Here is a 15,141-nt window from a genome sequence, read left to right as displayed (position 1 = left end):
AATCCAAAAAAAAAAAAAAAACTATGCTTATGGTATTTTAATTATAATTTTTTTGTTTTAGGTCCTTTTGGCTTAGGTGTGGTATGCAAATGGAATTTCATAGTCACACCATTAACACCTTTTTTTTGCGCACTCCTTTCGCTTCTACTTCTTGTGGTCCTCTGTTTCATTTTGTATGTGTCCTTTTTCTTCAGCGCATATTTTATGTGACGCTAAAAATAAAAATGAATTTAATTAAATGCCTTACCAAATGCGCGCGAAAAACGGTTTTCAACGTGTGATATTTTATGCCAGAAGTCGGGGGCCATTTTTTTCATTCTTTACAGCTGTTTTGTTCGCTACGTTTCTTATTGTCGCGTTGGGCACAGGGAGAGGACAGCACCGAAAAATGCATTTTCATAACGTTTCTGCGACGACATTATAAATGGGCCACCAAAAAAGGTTGGCAGTTTGGGGTTGAAGGTGTTATGGGGGTCTTTCCAGGTGTCATATTGTCATAAGACGGTACGGTATAAATATTTAACCGGTAGGTGAGATCTTTTCCTGTTCTGGTCTGATCATAGATGAATTTTGATTTGTTTCATAGCACTCTGAAAACGCTGAATCTTCCCAGCATAATCTGAAAGCTGCAGAAACCTTATTTCCTCTTGTAAGTGAAAATTGCTCGAAAATTCTGTCGTTACTTGCATTTCAATGCATTTCCATCATCCACTCCAATATGCAGCAGCCTTGAGGCAACAAACCACGACGATGACATACCAGAGTCGCCTTCTCCCTCCCCCCAAACAACGGCTCAATCTGTAACCAGTTCCGATTTTTGCTTACTTTGTAGTTAGGCATAGATTTGCAAGTTTTTCTCTCTCCCTTTTTGGCTATTGTGTCGGTGCAACGGAAATTGTACTCGAGGGCAGGACCATCACACATCCCCTTAAACTCTATAGAGGACCAAGGAGAGACGAAGCAGAATTTGTCATATTGCAGTTGTTTGGGCAACGTATTCTCGTTTTTATACAGGGTATTTGTTGGAGCTTAGAGGTGTATTTGATGTGTGGATAAGTTTGTAACCTTGCACTATTTCCCTTGAAATGATCCTAAAAGCAGTGCATCATGCTGAAGCCGGAATGTTTGGTTCAAGCAGTGAACTGCAGTGGAAGGAGTGCATCTGTTAAACCTTCGTCAGTAAAACCGGAAGGCTTGGTCCGTTTTTAAAGCAGTGCATCTTCTAAACCTGAAGGTTTTGTTCAAGCATTCTTCCGCCACAAATAATGCAAATTTTCTTATCAAGATCTTTTTTTTTAGCAGGTATCTAAGAGTACGAATATTTTGGATTCAATTTCTGTTGATTTTTTCTGTTGCTTGTTTATGCGTTTTTCTTACCCCCAGCCGACAAAATTGTACCCGACAGTTTTTGGTGTACACAGTCGCCACGGGGCCTTTTTGGGGGCGGCAGAGAAGAACGCCCACATTTTGGCCACTGTTTGCATACGTGCCCGATGTGAAATTGCCGGGGCGCACTCCTCAAATCATTGGCTGTTCCGGTTGGGCCCATGCCCCATGCCTCATGCCTCATGCCACTTTCTACAGCTCACAATCCGTACTCGTGTTTGGCAATTTTTGTGCTTGGCGGCAGTGGCAGTGGCAGCGGCAGCAGCAGCAGCAGTGCAACATGTAAGTGACACAATCGAAATGGAAAACGACATGGAACATGGCAACAATAACGATGGGGGGGTGCAACACAGCAACAACAAATAGCTTGCAACTTGTCTGCGTGTTTGTGTGTGTGTCGCAAGGATGAGGATGTGGCGTACCCACCTTTGCGGAAATTGAAGTGTGAAATCTGTGAGTGGATTAGTTATCCTGAGAATTGTTGCTGTTTGACAAATTTTCTCCACTGATTTGTGTGATCCTTCCACTCTTCCCGTCGGATTATGCCACAAACGTAGACCAAGAGTAGCAAGCGAAAAAGATGTGCACACAAAAAGTGGAATGGGAGAGAAAATAATGCATGAAAACTTCTGGTTTCAAGGAGGCACACTCTCTGGAGGATGCTGGGGGAGGAGCTGGAGCTGTAAATACGAGCGTATACCACAGTCTGGTACTCCCTTTCATGCCACATTCCCCTGTCTCTGTGGGTTGTTTGCCTTGCAACGACTCGCGACGCGACGCGACATTGCGGTGGCAGTGGCACATAGGCAAATGCGAGACCAAACCACCTGGTAAATGTTTCAGATTGAGTGACTGTCGGATGAGCTCTACAGAGAAGGAACTTGCCAGTGAATTTTGTCACTTTATTTCAAAAGAGATTTAGCAGATGGCTAATGAAAAAAAATTTAGTGAAAATTTAAAGATTAAAGCCTTTATTACATAGAAATTTCTCTGATCGATTTTTCTAGTATTTTTTAAAGTGTGTATTCAACGTTTACCTAGATAGTAGAACCCATATGCTATGTTCTACACTCGACTCTAAGCTGGACTGCTCATGTGGAACGTCGTTGTAGTCGGTCTGTGGTATTCCCACAGTTTTCTGGGGCTTCCGTTTTCCCTTTGGGCACCGCTACGGCGCATTGCACATTGCGCCGTTTGCTGCACTCGGAGTTTCGTATGAAATTTGCAAGAATTTTGTTGTGTGTCCCACTCTGTAGGCCCCTGTCTCGCCCACTTTAACCGACTCTCGCTCGTCTGTTTTTTTGGCAAAAATATTTATTTACAGCATTTCATTTTGTTTAACAAATTGCCATTCAACGGGCGAGAACTTTAAGGCAAACATTTGGCCACGAAATTGTAGCCCAAGATGAAAGCAAAACCAAGCAATCAAGATGTCTGTCTGCATTACACGGGGCGTATGCGTAATTTCGGCTGCAGTAAAAATCTCCAGCTGCAGATGTTTCGAAGCACGAAATTAATTACAGAAAAATACGCACACAGAAGGAGGGGAAAAGACCAACAAGAAAAGCAGCGTTGGAATAATAATAATAAGTAACAAAAATAAACTTTACACGAAGAAAAGCGAAACTGAAGCTGCGACGGAGACGGCGACGTCGACGGAGAGAAAAAGACAGGCAGCAGAAACAGAGCAGAAGAAGCAGGAAAACGCAGAGGGCCATAAACAAGCATATGCTAAGGCAAAAGGCATATAAAAATAAATCCAAAGAAAAAGGAAGAAACTTTTTTGGATATTATCTGACAACGCAGATGCATACACACATACGAGCATATGTGTGGATGTGAGTGTGGTAGTATCTGTGTGTGTGTAGATTTATGTATCTTATAAGTCCCGTCATCACCGGTTTTCTGCTTAACTTTTTGGCACGGTACTCCCCGTAATATGTATATGATTTCTGGCAGCTTGTCCTTCAAATCATTTCGATACCAGAATGGCACAAGACTTTATTCCTGAGGGGTATGCTGAAATGCTAAAAGTTTGATCCTGCAACCGGATAGAGAGCATTCACACTCCGTTTTGGCCTTAAGAGTGCTCTTTCCTACTCGTTGCTTTGATTGCTATTGTTTTGGCTGTGCATCTTGGTCCTGGCTTTCACTCAGCCTTTCAGTTGGATCCTCTCTTTGCCGGACCAAAGGCGAAGGCGGAAGGCCGAGTAAAACATGAAATAAAGGCAGCAGCAATTAGTGTTAAATAAAGAAATCATAAAGTGTAAATAGAATTTTTCAAGCGCAAATGAAATGCAAGCAAGCAGGTCAGCCCAAGAAGAGAAAAGTCTAGAGAGCCGAGACCCATTATTTATGGCTGTCATTGTTTTATGGCATTTAAAAAGGGGCAAAATCTCTACCCTCTCATTTCCTTTCCGGCAGCTGGCAATCATTTTGAAAGGCATTTGGCTAAATAAATTAATTGTTGCACAAAAACATTGTAAACAAATTCCCAGACAAATGGAGATTTTCCGTATATATTCTTGGTGTTTGTGTATGGATTGGATTTGTATCCCCATGTAAGTTGAGATGAAAGTGTCAATTAATCAGAATAAATGTCAAGCCTTGAAAGGAATAACACTTTTGAAGTGACATTCTTAGAAGATTGTTTAAGGTTTATTGTTGTCCTTTATTAGAGATTTTTTACGGTATTTAAGTCAGAAACTACACATAAAACTATTCATAAATATTAACTAAACTATTAACTACGACTTACTCGCTTCTTCCTTTTAGGATTTGTTCTTCGTTCGGTTTCAGAGCTGTTGTCCCTTAACTTTAGAACTGAGGAAATGGAACGATGAAATGAAACGATAAATGTATAGCTTATACATAACAATTATTAAGGTGAGCAAACAATGAAAAAATCTTTCAATAGCATATATGATTAATATAATAATACAACTAAAGGTTAGCAAAAACATAAAAATCGATAATAATAGATTAACAAATTTAAGTAAAAATAAATTTAAATAAAAGTCGGTAAATATGAGAAAAGTCGATAAACCAAAAGTCGAAATAAAATCGGGGTAATCGATAAATATCGTACTATAAACCATAATTAATTCGCCTCACATTTTCCTGCATTTATTTTAAAGAATATCCTAAATTTCTATTTCCTTTAAAGTTCCTTTCCCCAAGAGTTCATGTCTTTATTCCATTAAATTTACTTCAAACCTTAAATAAATCGTACAAATCGTAAGACAATGGCCTTATAATAAATATAAACCAAAAAGCATGTCCCCATGCAAAAACCTAAATGAATTTATGACTTCAATTCACCCAAAAAAAAAAAAGCTCAATAAAATATGAACGAACGTTGCTTTCCATTCAGGATTGCATGCATAAAACCATCAGCAAAAGCCACAGAGAACCCAAAAAAAAATAAATGAAAAAAAAATATATATATAAATGTACGTATCCCGTATGTAAGGTAAGAGTTTGTCTCTTGGCGTTTACTTTGAAGAGAACGGGAGGGGACAATATTCCTAGTGGGAATCACGTAACGAAGTGCATTGTTAAAATATAATAAAATTGCAATTTTGCGTTCATGTTGCAATGTGGCGTCATATCCTTTTTCCTTTAATTTTTCACGAATTTCGCCATTTCGTAGTTCCGCAAAAACTGAAAACTATCCTCCCCTCCTACTCCTCCCCCACCAACAGGAACATTTTCTGCGCTTTTCTATGCACACTCCATAGATTTTAATGCAATTTTCTCCGATGGTGGAAGAATCCAAGGGTTTCTATATATACATATTTATACGAGGTATTCGTAGAGCACAGTGGGGTATCTTCTATTTTTGTATGGGTTTGTAACAAAAATGCGTTTTTAATCATATGGATATTGTGTGATATATACATTTTTAGTTTTCTCGAATAGTTTTAGACTGGAAGAAAAGAAGACTTGTTTCTTTTTGTGACAGAATTTTTCATATAACCTTTGTCTACGGATCTTCCACCCATCTGAGTCGTATGGAAATAGCAGTCCAGTTAGAAGAAAATGTTCCATTTAGTGCTGGAAAACGGTTATAGTAATATTATCTGTTTGAATATCTTTGCATTACAATTATAATGGTTTCTTTTTTAAATAATTCAAAATGATCTGCTTATTATGAACTTATATAATAATATAAAGAATAAACGTTAAATACAGGAGACGAAAGAAATAAAATTGATAGATTCAGATGATGTGCTAATATTTTAAGCGATATTATGGGCAATTATAGTATTGCAAAGGCAGCTATAATTATCGCAAGGAACCCTAAAATGGTTCACGCCGAGAGTAGTTCGAACATCATATATAATAAGCGAATAATGATATACATACAACTCGAACAAATTCTGGGTCGCCGTGGTCGTTCCGATATTTGACTCATATCGGCGCGATCGAGTGAGGCGAGTGAGTCGGGGGTTGGCGCACGACCGAAGCGAGTGTGCAGGGGGCTTGCCCGGTACTTGTATAGGGTACTCTATAGGTTCAAAACGCAGTCCATCTATTATTACTTGTTTTTATTTTCAGTGTTGTCATTGTCGCAGCTGCCAAAGTCTTTGTTCTTTCGCTGCAAGTGAGCGAGAGGAGAGTCGAGTAGAGTCGCATTGTCCGAGCAGTGGTGCATCGAGGCGTGAGCCCCGGACTCCGTACGGGTCCCGGGTCCATCCGCTTTTCCTGGCTTCGCTTAAGTTTAGTTGCTATTGCCGTTGCCGCTTGCCGTTTGCTGTTGTTGGCTGTTTGGACAGCGTATCCGCTTCCAAGTTTCTCTCTCTTTCTCTCTCTTCAGGCTTTCTAGCCATATTTCTGCACTCAATTGTCCTTCAGTGCATTTTGTGGTCGTCTCACTATTCTCTATTTCTGTTTGTTTCTCTGTTGCTCACTCTCTCTTGCGCTCTCTCTCTCTCTCTCTCGTTTTCACTCCTTCTCTGTGGTTTTCCCTCTGCTAGTTGTAAAATATAATGCCTTTGTTTGTTCGCGCAATAAAAAATGATTACTTTAATTTCCGTGCCACATAAAAAAGGCACGTCTAACATGAGAAATCGCTGTCATTCCCTCTCTCTCGCTTTTGGGTTCCTTTTCCTGCTGGATCGTTGACCATAGACCTGCAAATGGGAAATGCATTAGTGGCTTTTGCTTTTGGCCAGGAAGTCCTTGAGAGAACAACTACTGTAATTGATATCAGAGTTAAGGCAGCCTTGGATCGGGCTAAAATCATTCTTTCTTTCCTCGAAGCAGCATTTGAATCTATTTTTCTGGATCCCTTTTGATCTCCACTAAACCAAACCGTAATCTAACTAAAAAGCCCCACAGCTGCATATTCTAATGTCTATTTTCCACATTTCCCACAGCAATCCCTTTCTTTCCATTATATTTTCCTTCAAACAAATGCAAGAAAAATATGCCTCCGCCTCTTCCTTCTTGGTTTTTCTTTTTTTTTTCGCCTTTTATTTGTTATCATGCCCAACCATTTTTTTGTTTTTTGTTTTTGGGGGACCAACTCTCTCTGTTTTGTGTCAAACCGCATTGGGCCACAAAACAGAAGTCAGAGCCGCGTGTCTGCTCTGGGTCTCTGGGTCCTTGGGCGCTGCTGAGCGCTGCTAAGCGAAAACTTTATGCACCAAATTGTTTTCACCTGCTGTCCTCCAAAAATTTATAACACCTACACCGCTTTTCAACCTTTTTTTGTTGGCGCTCTTGTTTTTATTTGTATAATCCTTTCGGTTATGGGGCCCAGGACCACGACCAGGACCGGGACCATGCCAAGTAACTTTTGCGGATGACAGAAACCAGCATTAGAATTTGCGAGCCCATGGAGCACATGGATTAAATGAAAGACACAAAAAGATGGCAGAGGCAGCCTGGAGAGAATCAGAGAGAAACCGAAATGCGAATGCGAATTCCACTTCCATCCACGGCACAGTACAGTGGGCCACACAGTCGCCAGGTCGCCAGGACGCCAGGTCTCCAGGTCTTCTGGTCTCCTTTGTTTTTATGGCTCCTCCGCATCTTTTACTTTGCATAATGTTTGTTGAAGCAATTTTTACGATACACCGAGGGGTCACTTCCTAATGGCCGACACACTTGTTGTGCCCGACGGCGGCGGCTACTTGACGAAAATGTAGGAGTTCTTGATGGTGAGAATTTTTGAATGGCCCCTCATTAAACGACCAGAAATTATATATTAAATTTAGCAAAATAAACCAAAACCAGGAAACCAAAGGAGAGAATCTAAAGGGAGGGAGAGGGAGAATATTTGCTGCATAAAAAAGTTGTAAATATTTTTATGCCTGCATTAATATGCAACGCCAGCCACAACCACTGTAGAGGGGGAGGAGGAGGTGGGTCCTGTCAGTGGTCGTGGGGGTGGTTAGAGGAGCTGGTGCTGTCGCTGCTAATACCACCGCTAATAAAATCTTACTGCGGCAGTACCCCCGTCCGCCACCGATTCAGCATCAGCAGCCTTCTCTCCTTCAGAGAGCCATGAAGCACAGCTGTGTGCAGTCATTTTTACTGCAGGCCCAGGTTACAGAAATGCCAGAATGGAATAGGATAGGGAGGGGTGAGGGAGTGGGAGACACTCTTTCTCTCTCTAGCCAAAAGATTGGGCGTGGCCAGGATCTAGTTGAAAGGCAAAAGGCCAAAAGTGTTCAAGTGCTTAAACTTTGTTATTACATTGCCGAACTAGCTATGAACTAGTTCCAAACACAATGAACCTTCCAGTCGAAATGAAGTGAAGACCCCCCTCCGAAAGCCCACTTATTTTAATTTACTTATTTTTAGAAATTTTAATAGTTTAAAGTTACATATATTTGGATAATTTATTTTGAGGGCTATGTCTAAGAAAATAGCTATATTTTTTATATATTTTAGAAAACTTCCCAGCCACCAAGCCATCGAAGGAAACGTGGCGGCGGGCGTACTAGCTAAGGAAGGCGTCGGGCTGGCGAATGGGAGAACCGAGAACGTGCCTTTCTTCCTTAGAACGCCGCAAAGCGATCTAGAGAAGCAGGCTAGATCACAGAACGAAAGTAGATGGAGGACTACCACCACCTGCAGGACCTCAAAAATCTTGTGCAAAGAACGCAGTGAGAAACTCAGCCACCATCTACTACACCTACCACGGAAGGACTGCAAATTGTTAATGGGAATACTTACAGGTCACTGTTTGGCCATACTGGCCTATGGGTGACCCCGTTGAGGGCCGTCCGGGTTACCCTAACCTAACCTAGAACAGTTTGGGCTAAAGTCTTTACCCATTCATAAGGTTCTTGGCGGCCTTATCTCTTGTACATAATTCACTCTCTTGCTGGCGATCAAGACGAAGAAAACCATCTGAAGAGATGGAGATAATAAGAAGATTTTCAAATTAAGTGAGAAATAGTCAAAGACAACAAAGATTATTCTAAGATGTCACAGCTTTTATTTTATTTTACCCATGTTGTCTTTGAAAGTGTATAAGTCTCCTACCATTTGGCTAGCATTCGTTTATCTATGATTTCTCTCCAAATTTCTCTTGATTATTGCCATATATTACTGAGTTTCTGTTTTAGAAATCATTTCTTGCAGAATTCAACAGATTGAACTGCATTAAAGGTTTCCTTCGTGTCTTCTTGGTTCCTGGAAATGATGATGTGCAAATATATATTTGCCACTTCCTGAAAATCGCTTCTTCTATGCCGTTTCACTGGCTGTCATGTGTTGCCACATTTCCATATGAGGAAAAATGAGAGGGAAACAACAATTTTACAAAGCCTTACGTTTATTATAATATTTGCCCTGGCCCGAGACAGTTGTTGCTCTCTCTGCCTCCCTTTAGATGCTACTCCAGAATACATGACAGCTCCAGAGGCTGTCTGTCTGTCTGTATATTTGACTGAAGGTCTGACTGAAGGATTGGGCTTTGTGTTTGTGCTGCTGTCTGCTGCCTCTCTCTCTCTCTCTCTTGGTCTGTCAGTTGTGTTAGCTTTTGTTTTGGTAATTATTCGAGATTTTGTTTGCATTTCATGCATAAATAAATCAACAAAAATTACGACTCAAAACTATAAATGCCAAGTCATACATCTGTCACGATTTTCGGGCTATAGAGGCAGAGAGAACTGCAGACAGAGAGAGAAAGAGAGAGAGAGACTCATTGAAGTTGGGCACTAAAATGCAGGCTGCCTATCATTAGTAGTCCTCTTGCTCTCTGCCTTCACTCTAATTTAATCACAAACAAAAATTCTCTCTTCAAAAAATATATGCAAAGCAGTGGAAAAAAATTACCATGGCTAACAACTTTTTGGGGGCCGCGTGCGCGAGTCCTTTATGCAAATTGCGGCCAAATTAGTGAAGGAAAAACCTCTAAAAAAAAATAAAGAAAGAAGCAAAAGAAAGTTAGGAAGGAAATCCCCCGAACAGGTAGAGCGAAAAAGAAAACGCAAACACTTAGAGGTTACTAAAGTTAGGAGCGGTTTGGGTTTACTTAACCCCCGAAGGCAAGTGTCCTGTCATAAAGATCCATTAGATGGTGAAACGACAGAACGACCAAAAGCGGTTAAGCGACAACATCAGAGGCCACATCATCTTTTAATTTGTATTCAAATTGAATGGCAAAAATACTTGACCTCCGGTAAAAAAAATGTTATACGTAGATGGAAGATGGCAGAAATCAAGGCTTTGGCCCCTGGTAATCTCTTGGAATGCTTAAAAATACATTTACGGGTGTATTTTTAATAGAACAATAAAGGGAAAAATTTATTTTATCACGATTTTCCTCAGAAATGTTCAATGGGGTTTTTTATAATTATTTGATCCATTAAATAAATTTGGTAGAAGTGTTCTGGATATGCATTTGAATCCATTGAATGAATCCAATCCATAAATTCTATCTCTTCCCATTGAAAATACTCGTTTTCCCACAAACCTCAGTGATTTTCCAATTTCCTTTTATAAACCACACACATTCGCCACTGGAAATCTATGCAATTTATGATCAAAAGAGACCCAGATCCATCTCATCCATAAACTTGATGATTTGAATGGAAAATCCCCAAGCACAAATTGTTTTGTTCCCCCACTTTAACCGAAACTCATTAAGGGCTTCCACATTTAATTCCCTAATCCATAACATAACATCCTTTTTACCCTCTAAGGCTCCCTCAATCCTCTTCCCGCTTTCGTTCAAATCTTCCTTTGTTCCTTCCTTCCTTCCTTCTTTCAATCCTTCCCACAATCGTTTGCTGGTAATCCCCACAGCACGCTTTTCTTATGGACCCCATAACCCTGTGCCTGAGATCCTGAGTGCTGCTTCCTTTATCTGTCCTCCGACGACTGTCATCAACGATTGTCGTGACCCCCCGCGTGGAGCCAACAATTAACAATTAAAACCCCAAAGCGCACAACTCAATTTTGCAATACGCACAGAGAAAGCCAGAGAACCAGAGATGGGAAATGGCAGATAGACAACTGCAATGGCAATTTCATATATAGTATTCCCTTCATAGATGCCAGCCAGAGACAACAATGGACCGAGGGCCCTCCCCGAAGTGGTGCAAGAGTTCTTCTCTCTCTCTCTCTCTCTGTCTTACTCTGTGTGGCACTTACAACTAAAAACTTGTTACGTATTTAATTGCAATTAAAAAGTTGTTTTGTAGTTACGAGTGTTGCTGTTTCTGTTCTTGGGGGCTACCGCAATGGCTATGGCGGGTCTCCTCTCCGCTTCAAAATTGTCTCCAATAACAAGACCCAAAAACCAAAAGCCAAGCCAACCCCCCACGCCACACACAAAGATGAAGTCATCAGGAAAATGCGTGGGCAAAGCAGCCAAAAGGGTTTTTAGCCGTTTAATGACTTTTGGCGCGAGGGATAAAGGCATCGCAAACCGAAAACCCATTCCCATTCCCTGTTTCACTTTCTCTCTCCTGATTTTAACGATAGCACTCATTAGAGTTTTCTGGCGATTTTTCGGCTTAAAAACTTTTCCCATAACAATTGGCCATGGCCATCGTCGCGACTTTGCGACAAACCTAAACATTGCCATCTCTTAACAGAGGGGAGAGCGAAATCGGCCAAAGTTTACTCTTGAGGTGTCATAAATGGTGATGTTTTCATTTGATTTGGTTAACAGAGCTTAAGCTCCAGTCCTGGGACTGACTTGATGGCCTAATTTGATGAAAGGAGGGATGTCTTGGAACGACTTATACGCATATTGAAACTATGGTTAATCCTAATAAACGGTATCAATCTCTTCATTTCAGTGAATACACAATAGAGAGGGATTTACATCTGGTAGGGAAATGGTCTTCAAAGTCTATTATCCACTCTGCAGATGCTGCATAAATTTTCTTAAAGAAATTTACGTCATTCCATAAGGTAAGCTATTCCCCCGCTATAGATTACATTTAGGGTGTTTCTTTAAATCATATTCTATAAAGAAAACGATAGTTTTGATACCTCGACGCTGAAAAAACAGCTGATTACATGAGCATTCACATGTAAACGTTGAATGAAACTGTACCTTTTGGAAATTTAGAATGGCAAGCTCATCAAATCGGATAATTAACCTTGTACGCTAGTCCCTGACTATCTGTAAGTCTCTTCCGCTCGAATATGGATACCATTTGGAGTAGAATCGTAGTAGAAATAATTGCCAAAAGTGCGAATGACAAAATACAGACTGCTTAAGAGAAATATATCTTATAATATGGTTATATATTCTTTTGTTTAAATTTACTCAAAAATAGTTTAATCTTACTACATGGCTGTTTTGGGGAGCCTGGTTTAACTAATCTATACTAAAAGTACTTGAAAATGCCATTAACTGTTCGGAGATGGCCTCCACCTGTGATCAAATGATTAGGCTCCGGCTCTCAACTAGTAAGTGCGCCTAACCACAAAAGTTAATCACACAATTGGCCACACGGCTCAAGTATTCTCTGCGCTTTATGAACGATAGAATTTCATGGGGTTTTTCAACTTTATTTTAGTTTTTATGATTAGAAGGAATGATGATGACTAGTTGGGGAGGTTGGCAGTTGGATGATTATCTCAACCAAAGAGATCGAATAGGTTCTCCTGCTGTTGCTGTTGCTGCTGCTGTTGACCTCCTCCTGCCCCCTGCTGTTGCTCTTGCTGTTGACCTTGAAAGAATTCAATGCCACCGCCAAAGGGCCCCCTAAGGATGACACCTTGCTCCTGCTGTTGCTCCTGCTGGCCGCCACCAAAGCCACTCTGTTGTTGTTGCTGCTGTTGTTGTCCTTGTTCAAATTGCTCAAACTCCCGTATGATGCCACCAAAAGGTCCACCAAACTGAGCTGACGTCAAGGCAAACAAAGCCACAAGTAAAGCAAGCTAAAGGGTACCTTCGATTAGGCATATTTTGTGAGAATGAAGGGCTCCTGAACTTACCACAAATTTCATGGTGATTTGATTTCCAACTAGCGATCTTCTACGTTTGACAATTTTCAATAAACTGCTTGGCTTCTCTGGAGCTGCTCTACCATTTATTTGGTGATTTTTTTGTGACACTCCAAACTGGTTTTACCTAGGTCTTAGATCTATCTTGTGCTGTCATGGGGGGATTTCCCCCTGATTGACAGATAATTTTGTAGAAAAAATACAGGTTTTTTCTCGCATCTCTGTCCCGCGTTTTGTCTCCAACTCTGTCTCTGTCCCGCTTTTAGTCTCAAATTCCATCTCTGTCTCGCTTTTTAGTCTCCAATTCCATCGCTCATCTATCTCTGTCTCGCTTTTGGTCTCCACTTCTGTTTCTCACTTCCAACTCTGTTCTAATCAAATTAGATGTTCATTTAAGAACATTAGATTATCTCACAGATTCATGAGTCATTGGCCAGAAGCATAGGTTGTACTTTTTTTATATTTTATTCTTAGATCTATAAAGTTTAACACGTCTCAAGTCTCTCCCAGAGGGACTTCCAATGGCATTATAACGTCGGGCAGCTCAAGTCGGTTCCCAGTTCTTCTAAAATTTAGAAGAATCCGCCCTGCTGCTGTTGTTGCTGCTGCTGTTCGCCACCGAATCCTCCGAAGCCACCGAAGCCACCTTCCTGCTGCTCCTGCTGCTGTTGGCCAAAGCCGCCTCCGAATCCACCGCCGAAGGATGAGCTCTCCTGCTGCTGTTGCTGCTGCTCTCCACCAAAGCCTCCACCGAATCCACCGCCGAAACCTGCATCCTGCTGCTGTTGCTGCTGCTGTTCGCCACCAAAGCCGCCGCCGAATCCTCCAAACTGAGGCAGGGCTGATGCCAAAGCAAACAGGGCCACAAACACGATCACCTATGGGTAGTGGAGGATAGGATTCAAACACAATCCTCGGACCGATCAAAGATAAAACCTACCAGAAATTTCATTTTGCTTAAAAGGTTTTTGTTGCCAATGAAGACGTTGGAAAACTATCTTTACTACTGAATCGTTGCTACCCAAATCTTTCTCTATTTATACGTTTTAAACGGAACTTTCGTGGGTTCTTGACGCATGGCTGCGGTGTGAAAAAACCTGTTCCAAGGCCCCCCAGACACTTGCCCAGACGCTTTGGGCTTCCCTCTAAGCGGATCACTGACCAGGTATACGTTTCTCTTTTTTAGCTGGTTTTTTCTTGTTTTTTATAGTATTTTTTTTTTTTGTGTGTGTTTTGTTTACGTAGCTGAACAGGCAGCAGGTGCGTGCTGGTCTGAGAATGAATATGGATGATATAGTTCGTCAATCTGTATTTAAATCAGTGTTTCCTGGGGTGATTAACTAAGTGTGTTAGTGGCTGAACTTTTCCACTCTTAACCCATACGCATAGCACTGTTTTTCTATAGAGTAAGTACTTCTTTAAGGGAAAACACAAATGAATTCGAATGGGAAATGGGGAATGCAGAATGGGATAGAAGTTTCCTAAGTTGATTACATGTCGTAGAAATCAAAGAGATTTTTTTTCTTTTTTGCGTTTGAGAGGATTTCAAGAGTGTTGTCAATCGCTTGACACGAGAGCCAAAGCAAAGCGAAATTCCCTCAATAGATAAGTACCACGAATGTGTGGAGGGGAATCACCTGCAACACAGATGGTGCTGCAGGGGGTGTACTCTTGCAAAAGCAACACAGTTTGGACCCTTAGCCCCACGGAGGGTTGGCTTGGAATTGCATTTGGCTGTGTGGCAATTGAGTTTACGAATACGTGTTGGCTTTAACTTTGGCTTTTAACCTTGCCACAGCCACAGATACAGCGGCAGGAGTCAGTGCCATCGGGGGGATGTCCTTTTGGTGCGCATTGAGCGGTAAATGAATTTATTTGCCTCATTTAGTTGTAGCTAATTTATTTTTATTTTTATTGAATTTGTTTGTAAGCGAAGGAAGGGTCTCTAAGTAAGAGATTTTGTGCAGCATTTTATGGCCAGTACTTTACTTGGCTCTGGACTTGGCTCTCAACTTGCTTTAATCTCAGAAAGAACACTCGAATTGGAAGTCCATAATCATAGGGCATCAGTCCCTTCGACCTCCCATGAAAGTGTTCAGTAATTTCCCTTTACTTTGGAGTAAAATGCCTAATAGACCCCTTTTTTTGGCTTACAAATTGTAGACCACACAGGCCTGCCACGTCGCGTGTCACATGTTGCAAGCGTTCAAGACTACTTTGATGGTGGCCCTGCACGATACCCCAGTGCTGCGCCATGCATTCAAATTTGTTCGAAATTTCAATTCAATTACCGTCAATTTTCAATAATTGTGTTCAGATTATATTCCA

The 15,141-nt window shown here is 41.1% G+C and overlaps 2 protein-coding genes across 2 annotated transcripts; both read right to left on the bottom strand.

Annotated features, from left to right (window-relative positions):
• Positions 1 to 12,354: 12,354 nt before the first annotated feature.
• On the bottom strand, positions 12,355 to 12,914 carry LOC6903500 (prunin 1 Pru du 6.0101). The gene is made up of 2 exons (XM_002132343.3): positions 12,805 to 12,914; positions 12,355 to 12,747 (listed from the first exon to the last, which is right to left on the bottom strand). The coding sequence occupies exons 1-2, from the start codon at positions 12,814 to 12,816 to the stop codon at positions 12,445 to 12,447; spliced, it is 315 nt and encodes a 104-aa protein (XP_002132379.2). The 5' UTR covers positions 12,817 to 12,914; the 3' UTR covers positions 12,355 to 12,444.
• A 341-nt stretch (positions 12,915 to 13,255) lies between these two features.
• On the bottom strand, positions 13,256 to 13,833 carry LOC6903501 (RNA-binding protein FUS-like). Its single transcript, XM_002132344.3, has 2 exons — positions 13,754 to 13,833; positions 13,256 to 13,691 (listed from the first exon to the last, which is right to left on the bottom strand). The coding sequence occupies exons 1-2, from the start codon at positions 13,763 to 13,765 to the stop codon at positions 13,386 to 13,388; spliced, it is 318 nt and encodes a 105-aa protein (XP_002132380.1). The 5' UTR covers positions 13,766 to 13,833; the 3' UTR covers positions 13,256 to 13,385.
• Between the last annotated feature and the right edge of the window lie 1,308 nt (positions 13,834 to 15,141).

This window comes from Drosophila pseudoobscura, chromosome 4, assembly GCF_009870125.1.
Source record: "Drosophila pseudoobscura strain MV-25-SWS-2005 chromosome 4, UCI_Dpse_MV25, whole genome shotgun sequence".
NCBI classification, from domain to species: Eukaryota; Metazoa; Arthropoda; class Insecta; order Diptera; family Drosophilidae; genus Drosophila; species Drosophila pseudoobscura.
This window is presented reverse-complemented; position numbering and strand designations above follow the sequence as displayed.